At 39.2% G+C, this 20,436-nt stretch overlaps 1 protein-coding gene across 5 annotated transcripts in view; it reads left to right on the top strand.

Moving 5' to 3' along the window:
* Window positions 1-20,436, top strand: part of CTDSPL (CTD small phosphatase like) — an 85,707-nt gene that overhangs the window by 35,575 nt on the left and 29,696 nt on the right. For all 5 annotated transcript variants that reach the window (XM_075144279.1, XM_075144280.1, XM_075144281.1 and 2 more), the window contains exon 2: window positions 13,088-13,242. In XM_075144279.1, coding sequence (XP_075000380.1) covers window positions 13,088-13,242 — 155 coding nt within the window. The remainder of the gene's footprint in view (window positions 1-13,087; window positions 13,243-20,436) is intronic.

Genomic DNA, 20,436 nt, shown 5'->3' with positions numbered 1-20,436 from the left:
TAACTTACTTCTTTACTTAGGAGTATAACAATAGATGCTCTGTTACAGAGAGACGAACTGCAGCTTAAAATTTTCGTCAGAGATAGCTGGCAGTGCTGCTGTTCTGCAGATGACACCTCCATGGAATTGAAAAACCACAGTGGTTGATGTTGTAATTACTTTAGATTTAATATAGTTACTGAATATGTGTAGATCTTATTGAAAACTTAAATTCATCAAAATTCTTTCTAGCTTAACTGGTGAGGGCGGATGCAATAGCTTGAAGAAAAAAGGCAGCAAATAAGATTGTAAACATTTTTCTCTCTGTAATATGCGCTTGCATTACATGTTCATAAATATTGCAAGTATTTAAAAAAAATGAATTTATCAAGGGTAATCTAAGGTTGGGTAAAACCTACTCCATGGAAGCTAAAGCTGAAGGAGAAATTACTGAGTCTGAGCAGATACTCTCAAGTATCTTACTGACTGCTCCTTGAGAAATCCCTGCAACTAAACATGCAACGATTAAGTTCATAATCAAAATCTGATGGTTTAATTTTGCTCACAGAAGCACTGGATTCAAATAACCTGCTAAAGTGATACTAGCTGTATGCTGGCTGTAACTTGATTTCAAGAGTGTTTTTAGGTTTTGGATCATATTAATAACCGAAGCACAGGTCATACAGTGATTTAGAGAAAGTTCCTTCTTCCAAATGAGTGGGGTTCCTCTTGCTTCCTTTGTATCTGGGTTTCATAATACAGAGAAATTTGGAGGAAGCTGGAGGGGGAATGCAGAAAACCAGTAATTGGTCCAGATAACTACATCTCTATTGAAGTCAATATCTTTTTGAAGTTACACAACTTCTGTTTTTCTTCCAAAGAAAGAAGGTAGATCTTCCATCAATAGTCATGAATGTTCCTTACTCCATTAAGACGGAGTCTTTTCCAGAAATTATGTGATTACAATGGCTTTGGTTCTATAAAACACGTTACCAGAAACACCATTGTTTTAAATGTGTACTTTCTTGCAGAGTGGATGTTTTATGAGAACGGCACTCAATATCCACAAAATAGCAATGGGTTGGGACAAACAAGTGGTAATTGGAAATAGGCATCAAAGGAGCTACAAAAAAAAAGGCACCCTAGTTTGATTTTTTCCCTATTAGGGATGTATCTTTTGGGGAGCAAACTTCGGATGAGCGATTTCTTTGGCAGGAATGAGAATTGTAGCCTGTCCCAAAATATCCCCAGGGATAGGAAAAATTCACTAAAGCGAAATGGAGAAACAAAACTTTGTGCAAGGGAGCACTCTTTAACAGCATTTTGTGAGATGAATCCGCTAGAGAAGAGCTGTTCCTAGGAAAGAGATGAGAAAGCTTGCAAAAATAGACTAATACTTTGGATTTGATGTCTCACTGAAGTATTTGCTGCAAAAAGTACAGTTGGGAATGTTGCTGTCTCTATGGGAACATCTTACGGCTATATTTAGGAAAAGTAAATTAAGCTTACTCTCCTCAGATGAGTGAGGTTTTGGTAAGGCTTTGGTTGAAGGTGTAGTAGTATTTTTGAGGGGAAAGAGAGTAGAATTTCTTCTACATTTGGATTGGGTGAACCACTTGTCTCATACTTTTCAAGTCAAAAAAAGAGTTCCAAAACTGTCACCTGTGTTTGAGTCAACCTGTTTGCGGCAGGAGGCAGAAAGAAACTCAGCTTAACTTCACAACCTCAGGTTGTGAATTTGGTCATTGGGGGGAAAAAAACCCCAAACATCTATTTATTAAACTGGACAAACTTGATAAGGAAATGAGCCGATCATCGGTATGGTGCCTGGCAATATTCTTGGGGTTTGGATCACACTTTGACTTGAAAAATTAATTGATTGGATAAAATACGTGCGGCAGGTGGATAGCTTGGTGTTTTACACACTGCACGGTGCCCGTGGAACACAGAAGAAGGGGCTTTTACAGCTCTTCAGTAACTTTATACCAATTTCATGGCATAACTTCTTAAGGAAAACGCGGCCTGGGGTCGCAGAGGCCACGTGTGAGTGTCTGTCTGTCTGTCCATTCGTACCATCTGTAATAAGAAAATGCACTCTGCAGAAGTGCTTTTCTTTAGCTTGTTTTTCACTCTGTTTAATCAGCCTCGGTTCAAAGACTTTTTTTTTTTTTTTATTATACCAGTTTTGAATTAAATTAATGTCTGGGGAAAGCTGCTGACTGCTTTGGTTGCACGATGGCTTCAGGTGCCCGCCTGTTGCTCGCTTCTCTCTGCTTTTCTTCTGTTTTAGCTACTCGGCATTCGACGAGCTGTTCTTTTCTGCCTTTCCCACCATGTTACATGTAAGCACAATCCAAGGCAGAGCAGATCGGATACTGTACATATTTTTGCTCTATAAACACATGCTTGTTTACATTTGCTTCATTGCCGTTTTGACTCTAATCCTCTTCTGATGCCAGAGGGTATCAGCCGTGACTAACAAACTCCGAGATACTGCCATTTTGACCCCATGTGCTGCTCATGTTTCCATTTGTTTGCTTCTCCTTTGCCTTCCCTCCCAAGTATTTAACAAATTATTAATAAATATCTTCCAAGATATAAGAGGCCAACCTGGGAGCAATTCAAAAGGGTCGAGATACACGAACATATGTTCTGGTTACTAATTCTGTTTGTTACTTTACGGTTGAAGACAAACTTCAGCACCGAGTCCTTGTTCTTCAGTGCTGCACATAAAATGGAAATAAAACAATCGTCTTTTTTGTGAATAGGTCTTTTTTGCTGTACAAAATTCAGTTCTGATCGACTGTTGCAGCTTGATCATAAGCTGCTACTAATATTTGGCAAAACCTTCTTAAAATAAACCCTCTGACATATGTGCAATTACTGCTCACTTACAGCACCCTGCAGAAGCTCAGCATTGCAGATTTTGCATCTTTAAACTTCCAGGACTTTGCTGATCCAGCTTCACAAAACCGTGACGTTACACCAACGTTGCAAATGCATCGAATTCTTTTTATCAGCAGAAAAGGCCGGTTTGGATTCATAGGCCACATCTGCTGGTGAACTTTGTGCAGTCTGCCTGGGTTTTTTTTTTTTCCCCCTCTTTTACTAGAAGAAAGGTTTGTTTGTTGGCCGCCCGCTCGGGGCGGGACAGGAATGTAATGCATGCACAGACTGTGCAGTATTTCCTGTTCAACTGCCGCTCCAAACCTCGGCGCTGGGAAAATCTCCAAATCGAGCAGCTCGGTCCTTGCTCAAACAACGAAGAAATGCTGCAGCTTCTGAAATGCTTAGATTTTTTTACAGAAAATGTATTTTTTAAAGTGAATCTTCACGGTGTGCTTTAAATGTATCAGATTCTATGGATATTTCTTCTACACTGCAGATCACTGTGGCCGAGACAGAACATTAAACTTAGTGAAGCACTATATGGACAGAGAGATGGCTCCATAATGTCACTGCAAAAAGTTATGTTTATTTTGTAGCATAAGACGTCTCCGTAATGTTGCCTGCGTAGTTCACTTAGCTTCGTTTTCCATCCAGTTAAAAATAGTAGTAATCTTTTGGCACTGGAGCTATTTTTGCGTTATTTGCTGTATTTTATTTTGCCCTTAAACTGTTTTGAAGCATCGCTTTTGCATTGCACTTCAGGAGTGAAATATTTTGTTTTAACAAAAGGAAAAAAAACTTTGAGTTTGATCACTTCTGCCAACAAACATTAAACTCCAGCGCTGCAACCTTGCCTTGTGTGTAGTGTGAAAGTGAGATGAGGGGGTTTTCTTTCTTTTAATTTTTTATCTTTTTTTTTTTTTTTAAATGGTTTTGGTCCTTTGTACATGTGGCAGCTCTGTTACCGTTTCAGACTACCAGCTGATGGATGAGTGACTTTGTGGGGTGTGGCTAGTTATTTATTTTATTTACTAATTTTATTAATTTTTTTTAAGCAGATGTATGTTTTGAGAATTTATATCTGTAGGCTCCTCTGGAACCTATGAAGTGCCATGGCTCTTCTCAAAAAAAAGTGAATACTAGGAAAAGGTTCGACTGTGAGCTGCATATGTGTGCATATATGCATATAGTCATTAAAAAAAATCTTGCATGTCCTTGTAGTGCCTTTTTTAGTGTGTTCAGCAGTTACTTAGTCCTATGCGAAAAGGACGCAAGCATGCACAGCCTTGAAGACCAGGGCACCCCGTTGCGGGCCCTTGGTGCTCTCTCGCAAGATGCTCTGCGAGGTGGCTGGACCAGGTGGATGGATGCCAGCGCAGGACAGGTACCGAGCACAGCTCGGGCTCTTCTCTAGCTCGGAGGAGAATCCAGAGAAGGCTGGATGGGCATGTTCAGCTCCTGTTTAAACACTGTCCAGTTGTCTACATAGAAGGCAAAGGTACAGCAGCTCCCTGGCTCATCTTGCTGAAGGAGTTACTAGAAGCGGACATCTCCTAACTTCTCTTTCGTATTCTCATCCATCTTCTGTCCCTGGCTGTTCCAGTGGCAAGCGATACAGGCACAAAAAAGAAAGTGCTAACTGTTAATTAGTTCCTTCCTGGATCACAAGGAGACCTACTTTTCAGTCCTTTGGAGATACAGATCTACACGTGCTGCTTCTCAAAATTGGAAGTGGTCTCAGCATAGCCCCGTTAGCTTGTCAAGCACTGGAGCAGCAAAGAAGCCGGCCAAAATCTGCACTATTTAATTTGAACTTGAAGGTATTTCACTCAGAACATAGTTCAAAGGGTTAATTAGAATGTTCAAACAGTTTTTAACTTTTCAGCTTCATTATTAAATGTGGGTGCCCCTGAAGCAGTGGATCTGCCCTCAGTCTGCGAGCTGAATAAATACAAGGAGTTTAGCTTTGACAGATACCTGTCCTTTAACATAGCATTTCCTAGTCGCAACCCTCTTAATTCTTTGAATGCTGCAGCACTGCAAGACAGCACAGGTGTTTAAATCATGGCTTATGTGAGAAGCTGATGCATATGGTATGAAGATTATACCATCACGTGTATATATGTCCAACCAAACCTCAGTGTGCAGACTGAAGTGTGCCAACTGCTGTATGGTTTTGGAATTTGCCTTGCGATCCATCAGGTTTATGTGCTGTTTTGAGCCTTTTCGTGATTTCTTATCCCTCCTTGTCAGTTAAGAGGCTTCAGTGTACAGTTGCTGGTTTTAACGTTTACTAGCTCTATATATATCTCATGATGCATCACAGCCTTGTACGGAGACAGCAATGCTGAGTTCTCGGTCGTGTATTACAAAAGTGTCTTCAGAATTTCACTACTTCTGATCCTTAGAAAATGAGCATCCAACAACAATAGCAGGTATTTAATTCATCCAGATTTGAGGACTGTAATAAATAATTTATGTAAGGCAAAAGAAGTTTTTTGCTTTAAGCTGCCGCAACAAAAATGTTTCCAAAGCTTTGTTTGGTTAGGTAGAGGTCTTTTTTCTTCGTGTAGCTTTAGCTGCCTTGAATTAACATTCGTCGCGATGATTTTTTTCCTTTTGTCCTGGGTACTATGTGAAAATGTATTTTTATAGGACTTTTGCAGGTATGGAAAGCAAACTGTAGTGTTCTGATATCCACTAGATAACTTCTCTTTGAATAAGATAAGATGTTCTTGCATAACCATTTTATCTTAGTGTATGGGTGCAACTTCTGAGCTTGTTTTCCAAAACATCATGGAATGGGTTAATAAGAGTAATGTTTAATTCTTCTTAAAATTCCTAAAAGTTCATAAATCATATTGACATTTTTTTCAGATCCAAGTGCAGTGACCTACTTTAAATAGATTAAAGTGAGATAAAGAAGAGATTATCTCAAAAGAAAAACTAAGTTACTTGGTTATTTTTCCCCTATGTCCCCACCTGTCTTACGTGTTTAAGCTTTTATTTCTTGCCCCCTAGCCATGCAATCAGCTCCATCCAGAGCAGACTACTAATGCAGTGTATGGGAACGGATTTGGCGGGGGATAGTTAAACGTTTTGGAAAGATTTTTCTTTCACTAAACTAATCTGGGATCCCTCCCTTCAAAGAAATAATTTGAATGGAAAAAACAAAACCTTAAGTGTATGTAATTATGTTTGGGGGGGGGGGGAGAAGTTGCCAGCTTCAGTTGAAATTAAGGTAGTTCTGGGGTATATCATGCCCAGTATAAACAGAGCAATTTGCTTGGGTTATGCATGTTTGAAGGTTAAACCAGTTGTGGGTGGTTGTTTCAGGTATGCGACACTGCTGTTACTGCTATATTTTCTGCAAAGCTCATGTGGAAGATTAAACCTTTCAATGATAAACTGCAAATGGCATTTAAAACCAGTTATATGGGCATCACATGCAGATTTGGCATCAAGTACTGTAAAATAATTTCTATCCTGGTCAATACATCACAAAAATAGGAGCTGCATGAGCAAAGTTGCCAGTTTTCTGCTACTTAACTGTTTCTCGCTTGAGTCATGTAGGATATAAAATTATGTTTTTCTGATAAGATGAAATGCAACCTTTTAGGAAGATTGGGAAATTATGCATCTCTAATGATGTATAAATTTTGAAACTGCCTCCTTTTGAAGAAAGGCTTTGTTTAATACCCCTTTATTCTGACTTGAATCTTTCCATTTTGTATTATAAACAAACTTGTTAACCGAGAGCTCACGATACACAGATGTTCATTTTATTGCATTTAGCAAGTTCATCTGTAAGCGCATGGAAAGTCTCTTCATTATCCAGTTTATATTATTCGAGAGGACTGGCTATTGCATTCATTTAATTAGGAAAAATTCAGCAGTAATTAGCTCACTCATGCGCTGCAGAGGGATGGGCTGGATTAGGAGCCCTCCAGTCATCCCATGGTGGCTTCCTGGAGCAATAAGGGGTTTCTTGTGTGACGGCTGCGCAACAATCTGCTTTTGTAATTTCACACAACTCCAGCAAAATTTGATGGGAGAAGCCCCAAACTTTTTTTAGATACAGTGCATGAGGGAAAAGCTTTTTCTTTGCTGTGTAACTTGTGCTGCTATTGGAACTATCTTGGTGGGAGAACAGCAGCGCAACACTTCTGCCTCCAAAGGATGGTTTGAGTGAAAGGAGACTTGAGAAGATGCTGTGGATTACTTCTGTTAGCATGCTCTTGTATTAATTTCTGTTATAACCTATGTCTGTAACGTTTGGGGTTTGGTTTTTGTTTTGTTTTGGTTTTTTTTTTTCCTGTTCTGTTTGTATAACCACCCACTACGGTATCTTCTATTTAAGCTTACATGATTGCACTAATTTATTTTAAAACTTGTCTTTATCTTTTCTTGAACCCCCTCCCCAGGCTTAGTAGTGCTGGGTTCGTTAGGACTTGACAGGAGACCTTAATAAGCACAGTTCTGTGGACCATCTTTAACTTCCAGAAACTTGCAGGCAATTCAAGGATTAACTTGGGCGCAAGCAGCAGGTAGCACACAGGTTACGAGCAGCAAGGCTTGTCGTTAGAAATAGTGCAGGAGAGCATCTGGAAATTACGGGGAGACCTTGCACTTTCAAATTGGGGGAAATCTGGACCAGAGGGACTTCCCTTCTGGCAGGGAGAGCTGCGTTGCTGTTTCTGACCCTGTCTGCAAATAATCTTTTAGAAATTCAGATAATTTGACAAAGTGCTTCGCTGAAGGCTCTTGCAGACCTCCATGAGATCCCTGGGGAAGAAGTTACACAGGGATCTCTGCAGTCCGCTCTGCAGTGTAGTCTTAAGCTATATGGAAAAGGGAATAAGGAAATAAGGCAACAAAAATTGTAAGGGAAAGGGATGTGTGTTTGTTTGTGCATGTATATGAATGTGTGTGCATGTATATGAATGTGTATATAGATTGAAATCTTAACTGTGAAGAGTTGTAGGAAGGCAACATGATTCTGAATGGCTGGCCTCTAAAATAGCAGATGAACTTAACTGTAGGTACACGTGCAATTTTCTGCATGGGAAGAGATAAGAATTCTTGACTTGTATTTGCAGTGATGCCTGAAATACCTACTAATGAAGAGATCTTGGTGTTGTAATAAGATCTTCTGAAAAATCACATTAGCCCAATGCTCACTTGTAAAACACAAATAAGATATTAGGAATTGTTAGAAAAGTAAGAGAACAAAGCATTGTGTGGGTGTATAAATTCATGGTGCTTTCTCCTTTCATCCTGGACATTGTGTACGGTTCTAGTCCCCCTCCTCCTGCTCAAAAATGTGAATTAGAGAAGGTACAAAGATAAGAAACAAGGAGGGTCAGAGTTATGAAACAGCTAAACTTGACTGAGCTGTGGACCTTCTTGCCCCAGGATACTTTTAGCACTAAAAGTTGGGGTATGTTCAAAACGTGATGGGACAAAGTCACGGAAGAGGAGTTGGTTGAGAACTGTTACATACGCAGCTGATGTCTTTAGGTAAGGAAATCCTTAAACTGCAGTTACAGTGTACCTGGGATGGTGTTCAGGGAAAGCATCGCTCCAGTCTTGCGTCGTTCCTTCCTTCAACTTTTCTGCAGATATCTGCTGGTTACAGTCTTCTCTGCTTTCACGGGTAACATGCTTTCATATTGCGAAGTTATTTTGCCTGGGCTTTTTCGGTATGCAGTGTTTAAGTGTTTGGTATGCAGTGTTTAAGATTGTAAAAGGTCACTTGAAGTTGTCTTCAGCGTTCAGTGGTGGTAGTGGTAATGGGTATAGTATTTCTGTGGATACCGTAGGAAATGAGTTCCAACTCCCAAAAGATGGAGGGGGGGAAAAAAGGAAAAGTCCTCTAAAGTCCATATGCTGGATGCTGGTCAGACGTGGAGTTTAGATAATTCAGCTTACCACTCCAGCATCATTACTGCCTGGACTTACCTATAGGAAGGAAGGAACGCCGGGTTTTGTCCTCTGCAGTTTTTTCTCTTTAAAATGTGCTGGCATTCAGAATACCTAAATTAATGGTAGTGATTCAATATTAATGCTTCTTTACATTTTCAGAGTTATAGTTGTTACCTGTATGTACTGTCAGCGCTTCAAGAAAAGCAAATCTAGCGAAGAGCACACCCATTGCATTTGGTCCCGTGTAACTAAGGAAGGAGAAACTCTTTTCTGTGATGCACAACACTGTCATGGTTGCTCAAAATGAGACACGGTGCAAATCTTTTCTATGTATGCAATACCTGTGTGTGTTAATACTGCATGGCATGTAAAGCCAGTTGAGAACTTCTGTGCCTTACTGCATCTGAAATTATTAAGTCGCAGTAGAGCCTTTATAACATATCATTAAAAAACCAGATATCTTTAAAATAATACCTAAATTAGTGGAAATACCTATTTGAAACTCCACTGTATTATGCATGGCAAAACTGCCAAAATTAAAAACAACATGAAGGAATATTTTTCCTAGAACAAGTATTTCACTAAGTGAACGTGAGTGTCCATTTGAAATGTATAATTTGATCAAGGAAAACAAGAATTCTTAAATGATTTGGACAAATCAGTAGCTTTTGTCTGAGATTTTTGAATGCTTATTTAGACTATTTACTCTGTTTACTGCCTCTTTCAGTCCTCTATGTAGAAAAGAGAAATGTTAGTTCCCAAGTGTTTATGCTGTTCCTGTGGATCTGCTGTGCAGCCGAGGCTGTTACGAATTTATGAATTTAAAAACGCTGCTGTAATTCATACCTGATTGAAAGGCTTGCTACAAACAGCAGCTCAGAGCAGCAAGATACAAACAGACCGGAGGAATTGCTAGAGATGAGGAGTTCGAGCGTCTCTTGGCCACAAATGTCGTTATAAAGCCGTAGCCATCGGAGCCCATGCAGCATCCCTGCTTTCACGCCTCTCCATTAAATGCTGTCGTTGTTACTGGGCAGAATTTCTCTGGAAAATTTGGGACTTCATCCTGTAATCTGTTAATATGGCTCTTCACGCGTCCGGACCATCCATGGTCTGATCTTAAGCATTATGAGGTTTGGGGATGAACATGATGTGGTTTCGGTACATTTTTGCCTTGCGTGCTGTTTGTATTCAATAACCTCCCAAAGACTAAGCTCAGAAGTACTCTGCAACATTTCTTATGCAAACATTTGCTAATTAGTTTTTCTTGCTTAGCATTCTCACTTTTTATTAACTTTATAGAAATGGATCCTGCGTTGAAGACCTACAGTAATCCCAGCCTAGAATATAAACTGGACTTTATTATAAAATGCAGTCTTGGCTTTGGGAAGACTATTTTATGCATAAAAATTGTTTGTATAATGAAGTTTAATGTTACATTCTTGTATTTTATGAAGTCCAGGAAAAACAAAAGCTTATGATAAATGCTGTGTAAGAGCATTTCTATTTTAAGTATTCAAATTTGATTATTGGCTGTCATATTTTTAAGTAGAGGCTGAAAACAAAATACAAATTACTAGGCAGGTTTCTGTGGCACTAGCTGTAGAGAACAGGACACACAGCGTTGTTCTTCCCATTCAAGTTTCAGCATGTTTCAACATTTAAGGTCAGAAAGGAGTTCTCCTTTGCCTGGATGGTATTGCAACAAACTTGCTTGCGCCTGTGATACAGATTTTCTTGAGTCCTGTTTTGAAAAAGTCTTTAATAGCTGCATAGGCAGCTTCGGGGATTTCTAAATGCAAGTTTCTGCAAAATTGTTGCAAACGGAATGTGACATTTTGAGAATGAGTCTCTTACTGTAACATATACCACCAATGGCAAGAGTTTTGCATATGTTTTCTGTTTAACTGGGGTATTGAAAAGCGGTGATCAGGTTGGCTTCAGTTTACAAGTGTCTTTAAAGTAATGAAACACTTCCTTAAACACACAGACGCACACAAATCTGTGCACAATTCTGGCTTTATTCTGTTATCTGAGCGCTCTTTAAATGGTGAAAGTTTATAAAACCCATTTAGTTTTTGATACTGGTACACTTTCCTCTTAGTAGCAATTAGTAACTGAACCTGAGCATTGCTCACTCCCCTAAGGTGGAAAAATATAGCACACATTTCCATATTTGCTAAAATATGGAGAACAGAATATTACTGTTGGACCTGTTAGACACCTCACAAGTGCTTTGAGAGGAGAAAATACTGATGTCTAGCTTATGCTGACTCTTCAAAGTCAAAAGATTTTGTTTCTACTTTCAGAGAATACTTGAAAGTTCACTCAAAATCTGCACCATGAGGCTTTCTTGTCAAAGCACACGTGTGTACCTGCACACCTTCTGACTTCAGAGCGCGATGATATCCCTTCATTCTTCCACAGGAGATTTGTTCCATTTCGTACAAAACTCTTCTCCCACTGAGATTTTCTTTTTGTGTTAGTAATTGTGTTATTTGTATTTACGTTGCCAGTTGCCTTGATTGCACTTGATATATGTGTAGTATCAGGAGGAAGGTAGATATATGTGGCAGTTCCCTAATAATTTGAGAGAGGAGGAAAGGTGGGGAATTATATATTGATGTGTGTAATGGGACTTACTAAGAATTTCACCTTCCAACTTTGGGTTGGGGGACTGTTTTGTTCCTTCTAATGCGGAATGTAAACAAACTATGTAAGTGCGTGGATGGCTGTTCATCTGCTTGGTGCTACAACTTCCGTAGCATCCTTTTTTCCCAGTGTAATCCACCTTTTAAAGTTTGCTACTTTAAGATGCGCTGCTACATAGCTGTGAAAAAAAGAATAAAAAATAACTTGTTTGGGCTTGTTTGCGTGTATTTTAAATGAAATCATTTGTTGACTCTGAAAAGAAAGCCGTAAATCTCTATAGTCTAAGATACTCCTCTGCTTAACGGAGAGGGTAAGTGGGTCCTGGCCAAGGTACGGCGGTGCAGCAGAGGGGGGTGCCTGTCTCTGGCACGGGGTGCGTGGCATTGGGTTTTGCACAGTTTTCACGGCAATAGTTGTGGTAAAGCGGTTGTTTACAAGATGCACGTGACATGGTTGTCTCTCATTGTGTTACCATGTGATGTTAACAAGTTGAGTATCGATAGCATTCAGTACCATATGTTGCCGTGGTGTAGATAAACATCAAAGAAGAACGGGCTGCGCGAAAGGCACGAGATGAAGAGGGTGCACCTGCCTGCCCCTGCCCTGGGAGAGTGCTGAATCTGTCGGGTATTGCACTCGGATGCAGGAAGCAAATACTTCTAGCTAACAACAGATCATTAAAATATTTGGTGATCAAATCGAGTATTACTTAAAATATTCTAAAACTTTTTTCCAAATCTATTTTATTTTATTTTATTTTATTCATTTCATGTTATTTCGTGTTATTTCATGTTATTTTAATGTGTGTTCAAGATATAATTTTCGGGAGTTTGAATCATAGGGAAATCACTAGATGTTTTACGTGCATTTCTTTTCTCCAAACTGTTGCTTTTATCTACGGTTTTTAGTCTTTAAAAATACTACACTTGCTTTCATTGAGCTGTATGTAATTTTTTACCAGTTTGGATTTTTTTGCCTTGGTAGACCAATAAGCAAGTTGAAAAGAAAGGCCAGGACTCCTGTTTCTGTAGTAACACCCTCTCCAGAGTTGTTCCTGCAGCCAGTGTTGCAGCTCACAGTGCTGCCTCAGTGTCGAGTCTTTTGTCCTCCGGCAAGGCTGTCAAACATAACAGAGGAAACTCAGGAACATCTCAGATCTTTTTCTGACGCTTGCAGGAGTTTAAATGTTTCACACCTGATCATGTATTGGCTAGAAGGCATGTCAGGGCATCAGTAGGCATTTATTGGGTCTCTTCTGTTTTAGATCAGTCCTGTTTGCTTCCTCTGTCCAAAGACGTATTTTAGCAGCAAATTATTTCATGTAATTTACAGTATCTACTTTCGATATTTCTAGGAAAACTCTCAATGTAGTGTCTTAGTATGGCAAAACCTTTGATTGTGCAGAGATGCAGGTTGGTTAGTAATAGGCTGATGTCACTGTGTGAGTTCGGCAAGGAAACAATGTGTTGAAATGGAAGGGGGGGGGTCACAATATGATGGAAAATCTCTGTGAGGTTATCTTAAGACTTGAGAAGGACTTCTGAGGTAATAACCATGCATCTTAAATTCAGTCATTGTGATCTGGAAAATTAGGTCTGTGCCTACATGAATTTATTTTTCTGCTGTTTTTTTTTTTCCCTAGTGTCCCAATGTAATATCAGCTTGAAGAAGCAGAGGAGTCGAAGTATCTTTAGCACCTTATTCTGCTGCTTTCGTGACTACAATGTCGAACCACCATCTACCAATAGCACCAGTGCTCTTCCTCCTTTGGTGGAGGAGAATGGAGGACTTCAGAAGGTCAGGCTTTTATCTTATTTTGCTGTCATATGGGTCTTTTGTAAGCAAGGTTCTCACTTTTGAAGGTTTGTCTTAATAGGTTTCCCTCATGGGGAACTTATGAGTTACAGAAAAAATTACTATTTTGATGGTGAATTGCTAATACTATCTATTCAGCTGCAATTTAAAACTAACTTTTCTGTGAGGGGTATTGGCACTATACGTTTTATAAGCAAACAACATTTAAGACCTGAGTAAGATGCTGAAAAAATGTGGACTTCTCATAAAATTTGAGATGCTGAGTTGTCTCTAGCTTTGGTTCTCTTTCGCAACTACAGGAAGGTTAAAATGTGTCCACTGGAGCGTAGTGGAACCTTTTTGAATGTCAGTTGAAAGGGTTTTCAGTGATATAAAAACAGTTCAAAAATGGGGGGAACCATAATTGTTTGGAGCTTTTTTCCTAACCAGTTCACCTATATTCAATGCACGCTGAGTTCAGAGGTATCAGCTTTTGGCCATTTTTCCAGGTTATTAAGTTTTGTTTACCTAATAAGTCAAATTAATTGATATAAACTTTCAGCACTTCAAAGCATTGTATGTAAGAGCAGCATGTTACTTTCATTGAGTTCTAGTAATTATATTGCTTTGCCATACTCATAAAATCACAACACAAATGATTTTGTATGTATGTTCTTTTTAAATCTGGTAACACTGAGAGCATTGGCGTTATGAAGTTTCAGTTCAATATAGCAAACGTAGGAATACTAGCTTTTCCATACCATGTTTTCAGCGCTGTGAAAACCCCACTAGTGCTATACTCTTAATTGAAACACCATTCCCCTCGCACTTTTCCAGGACTTTAAGAGACTGCAAATATAGGTGTATCCATGATGGGCAATAATAGCCGAAATGGAGATGTCTCTTATCTTTTCACCCTTCTTCTCTTCACACTAATTTTTCATATTTGATGCAGCTGATTTCTTACCTACCTTCTCCAGTCCATTTTATTTTGTTTTGAATTTTACTGGGTATGTTTGAATTCTGAAGAGCTCAGGAGAAAGAGCAGAGGGACTGTTTGGTGAGAGAGAGGAAAGGAAAGCAAATTAACGTGATGGAGACTAAGAATATGTGAGGAAGTAAAGTCTGAACTGCAACAGTTCATGCTGAAACTGCTCACGCAGAGGTAAAGGGCACTGAAAAGTCCTCTGCCAAGAGGAGGAATTGTATGTGTATTTTTAGACTTCTTTTGATGGCCAAGGTACATTTTGACTGAAATGAGGGAAATCTAGCCTGGATGTGCTGAAGGGAAAGCTGAGTAGTGTGTAGCATGTATGTGCATGTTCACCTGAAAAGCAAAAGAAATGGCAAACTAGTAAAATTTCCCTTTCCACTATGCTAGGGAATGGAAAGGAGGCAGAGGTGAAGCTACCAGCAAAGTTACAAATGAGAGAAAATGAGAGTTCATTAGAACCAAAAATGTAAAGAAAAAGAGAGTTTGTTTTTTCTATAGAAAACGTGAGTTAAAATGGTCTGGAGTCAGTAGTTTTCAGATTGCATTTTGTAAAATTATTAGTAATTACTTTCTAAATATATCTTATGCCTTGAGCCAGTGATTGCATGTATGTTCACACAAGTTTCCATCCTCTCTCTGTGCTACCTTAGTGAACAGTTTTGAACTTGTGCAGTACTTGTACACGAGCCCAAGACACAAATCATAGAATTCATAGCATTACCAGACTACAGCTTAATTGAGTAAAAGAGTTCAAGGAATATGCTAAAAAGAATTATTAAAGAGTGCATTTTCTTCAAACAGAATGAAATGCACTCAGATGCGTACAGATCTTTGTAGAAGAAATCAAGTATGGCTAAGTTTTTGGGTAGTTCTTAAGTGAGTGCAAATAAGTCTGTAACATTTCTGTTTTAAATGCAGTATTGAAGACTAACAAGCTTTGTGTGTGTTTTTATATGCTGTTTTTATTTTCAGTGCTAACACGGTTAGTGTAAGTAGGAAATTCTTCTAAAGAAAGAAAAACAGCATTGAAGACTTGGATATTATATGAATATACGTTCAGTTACGCTGTCAGGCTAGTGCTTTTTACTAGGAGAGCTGTGTTTTAGAACTGCGCAGGCTGGTTGGATCTGACCGAGTTATACCCAGCATCTTGTCTAGATTCAGAAGTGATAAGTAAGGTGGGGGAAAGTACATGCAACAGTGGGCCTCAGTGTCTGAAGTGGTGAAATGAAATGTCCAGGAATGACAAAGTTACCTGTTTTAGGAAAGAAAAGAACGCCTGACAACACGCTGCTTAAACTCCTCTGCTGTTTAATTAAAGCTCATGTTGTATTAATCTGCCTGCCGGGTTAAGAATAGTTTAAATTCTGTTGAGCTGCTGTTCAAACGGTCACTTACTTAATATCTGCTATCTCTTTTGTATGTTGTATTAATTATTTATCACATCACAGGTGACCTCTGACCATGGCCCAGTCAGCTCATGTGTTGTGACCTTTCCTTCAAAAATGGAAGAAAATTGCACAATAATGTTAAATAGCTACTATTAGAAACTAGTATAAAATGGCTTGGATGTACTTTCCTTCTGTCTTTACTGTTCAATGGAGTTGTGTGAAAACTGGTGATAAAGACCTCAGAGCAGGGAGAGGAACGGAGAAAGCTTCTGCTGGTTTCACAGGATTCAGTGTTTGTTCTATGTTGCTTCTGGCGTATTCTTGAAGTTGATGTGACAAGCTAACTTCCTCCTAATTAGGAGTCTCATTCTTTCAACGCTAACCTGTTGTAAAGGAGGGAAAGCAGCAAAGAGTATTTTATAAAGCAATTGAAAACACAGTTCTGGAAAACACAGCGTTGTGCGATTTAGGTTTTATTATTATTATTATTTTGCTGAGTTAGAAAAAAGGAAACTAGTGCTTCAAATGAAATCAGTGCTTCATTTAGTATTTTATCAAGTGATGTGACTTGATTATACTTGGCAAGTCAAGTGTCACGTCACTTCTTCATAAGATTGGAAGAAACACCAAACGGAACATGGTTTTGAATAAACAGGGTTTTTCAGCACTGACTTCTATTCCATTAGGGGAAAAAGCCCAAAAACTTCTTTAAAGTATTGAGTTCACTTTTAAACCTTCTACTCACAGAGCAGCTGCTTGTCCAAGTGTGACTCTAATACTGGTAATGAATGATCCATTCTGTCTCTAAAGTTTCAATACAACATTTTTCAATAATAACTTGTATTTACTGAAACTATTGTATATTTGTTTTTCTTAAAATGTGACAGCTTTTTAGTGCAGCACAAAGATGTGTTCTAGGATGTAATATCTATTGCAGTGGGTATATCAGCCTGTCTACAGCTGGGATGCCGAGCCAGATGTGTCATTGAGAGCACAAAATGTTCGGCTTCATGAAATCCTTGCTAATTTTTTCCTGCCTTCTCAGCAGCAGGCAGCTCACCAAAACCTTCCAGCCAGTTTTTTTAGGGTCCAGAGTGTTGGGAGAGGGAAGTGGTTTTTGTTTTCTTCTGAATAAATTCAAATCTCAGTTTCTGTTCTTCAGTTAGCACCTTGACTCAGTTTGTGTATTTTCTGGGCATACTTCTCAGTGTAAGTTGTTTTTTTTTTTTTTCTGGGTAAGTTTGTTACCTGAGTTCTGAAGTGTTTGCAGATACAGATTTCATCTGCAGGCTTCAAGGAGGGATCCAGCTAGAGAAAGGTGAGAAAAGCTAGATGCAAACTGGCGCTCTCTTCCCTTCGCCTTCAGTCGTGGTGGGTGAGGGAGCTCTGACAAGTCTGTCGGCACTTTGCCATTTCACTTACAACCCCCTTCCACTAGAGTCATCTCTGCTTTTGTTTCGCAGTTAGATCCAAATCGGGCAGATGGCTTGTGTTCAACAAGATGAAACATGAATGGGAAAAGGGTTTTTTTATACTCGTTGGATTAGAGGAGAAGGTCTTGATCCACACTTAACAGGGAAGAAGACAGAATTAGAAGAAGGTTTATTCTGGGGGCAGCAGCTGCCCCTGCTGCTTTCCCTGTAACAGGAATGAAGCCAGAAATGTCAAGTCCTTGAATTTCCACCTCACCCTAACCACTGCAAAAGTTAGGTCTCCTTCTCCCCACTGCTTTTTGCCGCACGGTGCTGTCCTCTCCAAGGTGATGCTGGAAAGCTGTTTTGCTGACTTACCGTCGTGTCTCCAACACTCTTGTCTGCTTCGGGGATCTCTATTTATAACACTTGAAAGTGTAGGGGAAGGGATCTTCTCTATCCGACGTGAATATGGTTCACCAGAATGAGAAAAACAGCTTGTAGGGAGCATGTTCTTGAGGTCAAAAGTAGCATCTTCTTCATACAAGAGACCCAGAGGAGCCACGTGAACATGGACTCTTTGATGGGGAGTCTATTACACAGCATGCTTTCTGAACAGACGTGGAAACCAGTCTCACTCCTCAGTGTGGAGGAAGATAAGTGAGATTAATGTAAGTAATAGTAATCTTCCTCCTGCTTAACCTTTGCTGATCAGGGCAAGAAAATTCCTAGTGTTTAGTTCTGTGGGTCACCATAAGCATGCGGTATGGTAGGTCTATTTAGAAAAAAAAAAACCTCTGCGTAGCTATGTTTGGTTCCTCTGTCTCTGCCTACTCATTCTGACCTTCTTTGCCTAAAAAGTCTTCTATATTAAGAGACAAAGCTCGATAGTCCAAGTCAATGAAAGAGTCAAATAGCTACTCTATTGTTGTTTTTAAAGAACCTATCACAGTCTAGTATAAGCTTTGTGTAAAAGAAATGAATATGGTAAATCTGTTCTTTTGATCAGCTTTTTCTTTTAAGGCGTTATTCTTTAAAATGAAACAGCTCCTTATCTTTGAATACAGACTGTTCTCAAAACAGCAAAACAGTGTGGTCTGTCACTTGATGCTCATTGATCCCGTACGCGACCGTAGACAGACCGCATTAATGAATGGCTGCGGTACTGAAAATGCTGTGTCTTTCGGGCTAAAATTACGTAGCTAAGGGAAAAGGTAGGATTTATCATTTCATCTGTATATATCATGCCATGAAAAAAAAAAACTGATTTCAGTGGCTGGACAAATCAGTTCCTGGGTTATCTTAGTAATACAATGGGGAAATTTTGGCATTCTAGGAACAGCTTTGTCCTGTTACCAGCATCAGGAGCTCGTGGAAAGACTTCAACAAATGCAGTCATCTGTCATCTATTTCAAACGATAGCATTATGACCTACTTCCCTTCCTGTTCCAAGGCATCAGGAAATGAGGCAGGACACTGTTAAAAAGTTTCCCATAGCAGGCTTGTTTTTAAAAAACATTTGCCTGTTCATTTAAACTTTAACTTTACCAGCGGACTCTTGCATTTATCTTTCTGCTTGTTGTTCCAGTTGTCATCATTACCATTTTGATTTTTGCATAGGTACTTTTAGGGTTCCTGTTAGGAAATTCGCTTGTTTTCCTTGTTTTTTGACTTTAGAAATTCTGCAAGAAAAATAAAGCGAACAGTAATGCAAGTCCTTTAGCAACTTAGGTTCTGGACTCCCGTGAAAGTCAGGATTAACAGTAATACTGTGGGGTGCAGCTCTTGCTCCAAGAGATTGCCAAAATAAAAAGCAAGTTATGCTGCGGTGAGTGCCTCTGGAAGTCTGTGGGAAAACCTGATGTGATACCCAGCTATATTTGTGTCCAAGAGTAAAATAATCTTGTACCTAACTGTGGATATGCCTCTACCTCTCATATACTGTTTTTGTCTGTTGACGGAAGAGGAGCTCCAGTTGTATTTTATTCTCTCTACCAGTGAATGAAAAAAATGCCTTTAAAAACAAAACAAAACACGGGTTTGCAATCTGTGCTCTGCCTGCGTAACCATATCCTTGATAACAATTTGATCACAGGCCAGCTAATCTGACTGGCACCTACTCAAATTCACTCCTTTCTCAAATGGCCCACAAACTTCAGATGATGTTCCGCTAACAGGACATTAACATGCTGAATTATATTTTTTTCCCTTTTCTTATTGTCATTATCTTGAGGAAAATTTGGATTCTTACCAGTTTTTGTGTTTGTTTTTGTAGAAATCAGATACTTTTTACTAAAGCAAACTTCTTGATAGTTCATGGTAGTTGCTGCTCTCTAGCTGCTTCGTCAGCTTCTCTGGATTTTGGTCAAACTTCAGTAAAAATCTCTGCTGTTGTAGCAATAAAAAGATGACTTTAAAAATAATACTAAATTACTTTTGTTTGTCGGTGATGTGTCAACACTATATTAGACTCCAAAACAAGTGAGCACAACACTCTTTCAGCTGGAAGAGGATGTTCTAATGTTGAAAACAGCTCTTTCTATAGATAGTCAATCTGCTGGTAGTCAGAGCCCATGCTGTCCAAGTAATTAAAGAATAAAATAATCCACCTAAGCAACATCTGTACTAGAAGGGTCAGCTTTTTTTTTTTTTTTAATGTGCAGTGCCCACCAGAAAACAAATACTTGTTTTTGGCAGATCAGAAAGATTAGAAAATACAGTTCCTACTTCCCAAAATGTGTTACATATTGAGTTGGCGACCCTGTGACCAGCCTATCTTCATTTAGAAGCTGTAAATGGAATTGTCTTTGTCTCCGTATGTCGGGTCCCAGGATGAGAAGAAAAGGTCAAGTTGGCCAAAGACTGTCTTGCCTTCTCTCAAGTACAGTACAAAAGTGAGACCATGGGAAGAGCACTGATACTGTTGCCTCTATCTGGGTGAAGAAAGTGGGATTCCTTGATCGGTTCACCATCATCATGTCCATCTTGGGCATTTTGCTGTTGCCTAAGGGAAAATGCTGGTTTTTTCTGAGGTAGTTGTCTCAAGTGAAGTGTCTTCAAGGAGTGGGCTTCTGCCCTGCTACCAAGGTCTGGCTGAGCATCTTGTTGCTGCAGTGAAAATAGACAGATATACACATTAGTAGATCTTAAAGCTGAAAAAGTTACAGTAAATACAGGTACTTTCTTATTACCATCTCTTATTAATCATAGCATGGGTTTTACCAGTCCAGTCTCCTAAAAATCATAAATGCCGATATACTAACCGATCATTTCAGCGACTAAAATGCAAGATCCTGTTTTTATTTTTTTTACCCTGGTTTCTTAAATACTTTGAACTTTTGGTTTAAAATGTTTGAGTGCTACATTTACTGCTTCAGACCTTTGTTCTACCCTTTAAAAG

Source organism: Calonectris borealis, chromosome 2 (assembly GCF_964195595.1).
Source record: "Calonectris borealis chromosome 2, bCalBor7.hap1.2, whole genome shotgun sequence".
In the NCBI taxonomy this organism is placed as follows: Eukaryota; Metazoa; Chordata; class Aves; order Procellariiformes; family Procellariidae; genus Calonectris; species Calonectris borealis.
This window is presented reverse-complemented; position numbering and strand designations above follow the sequence as displayed.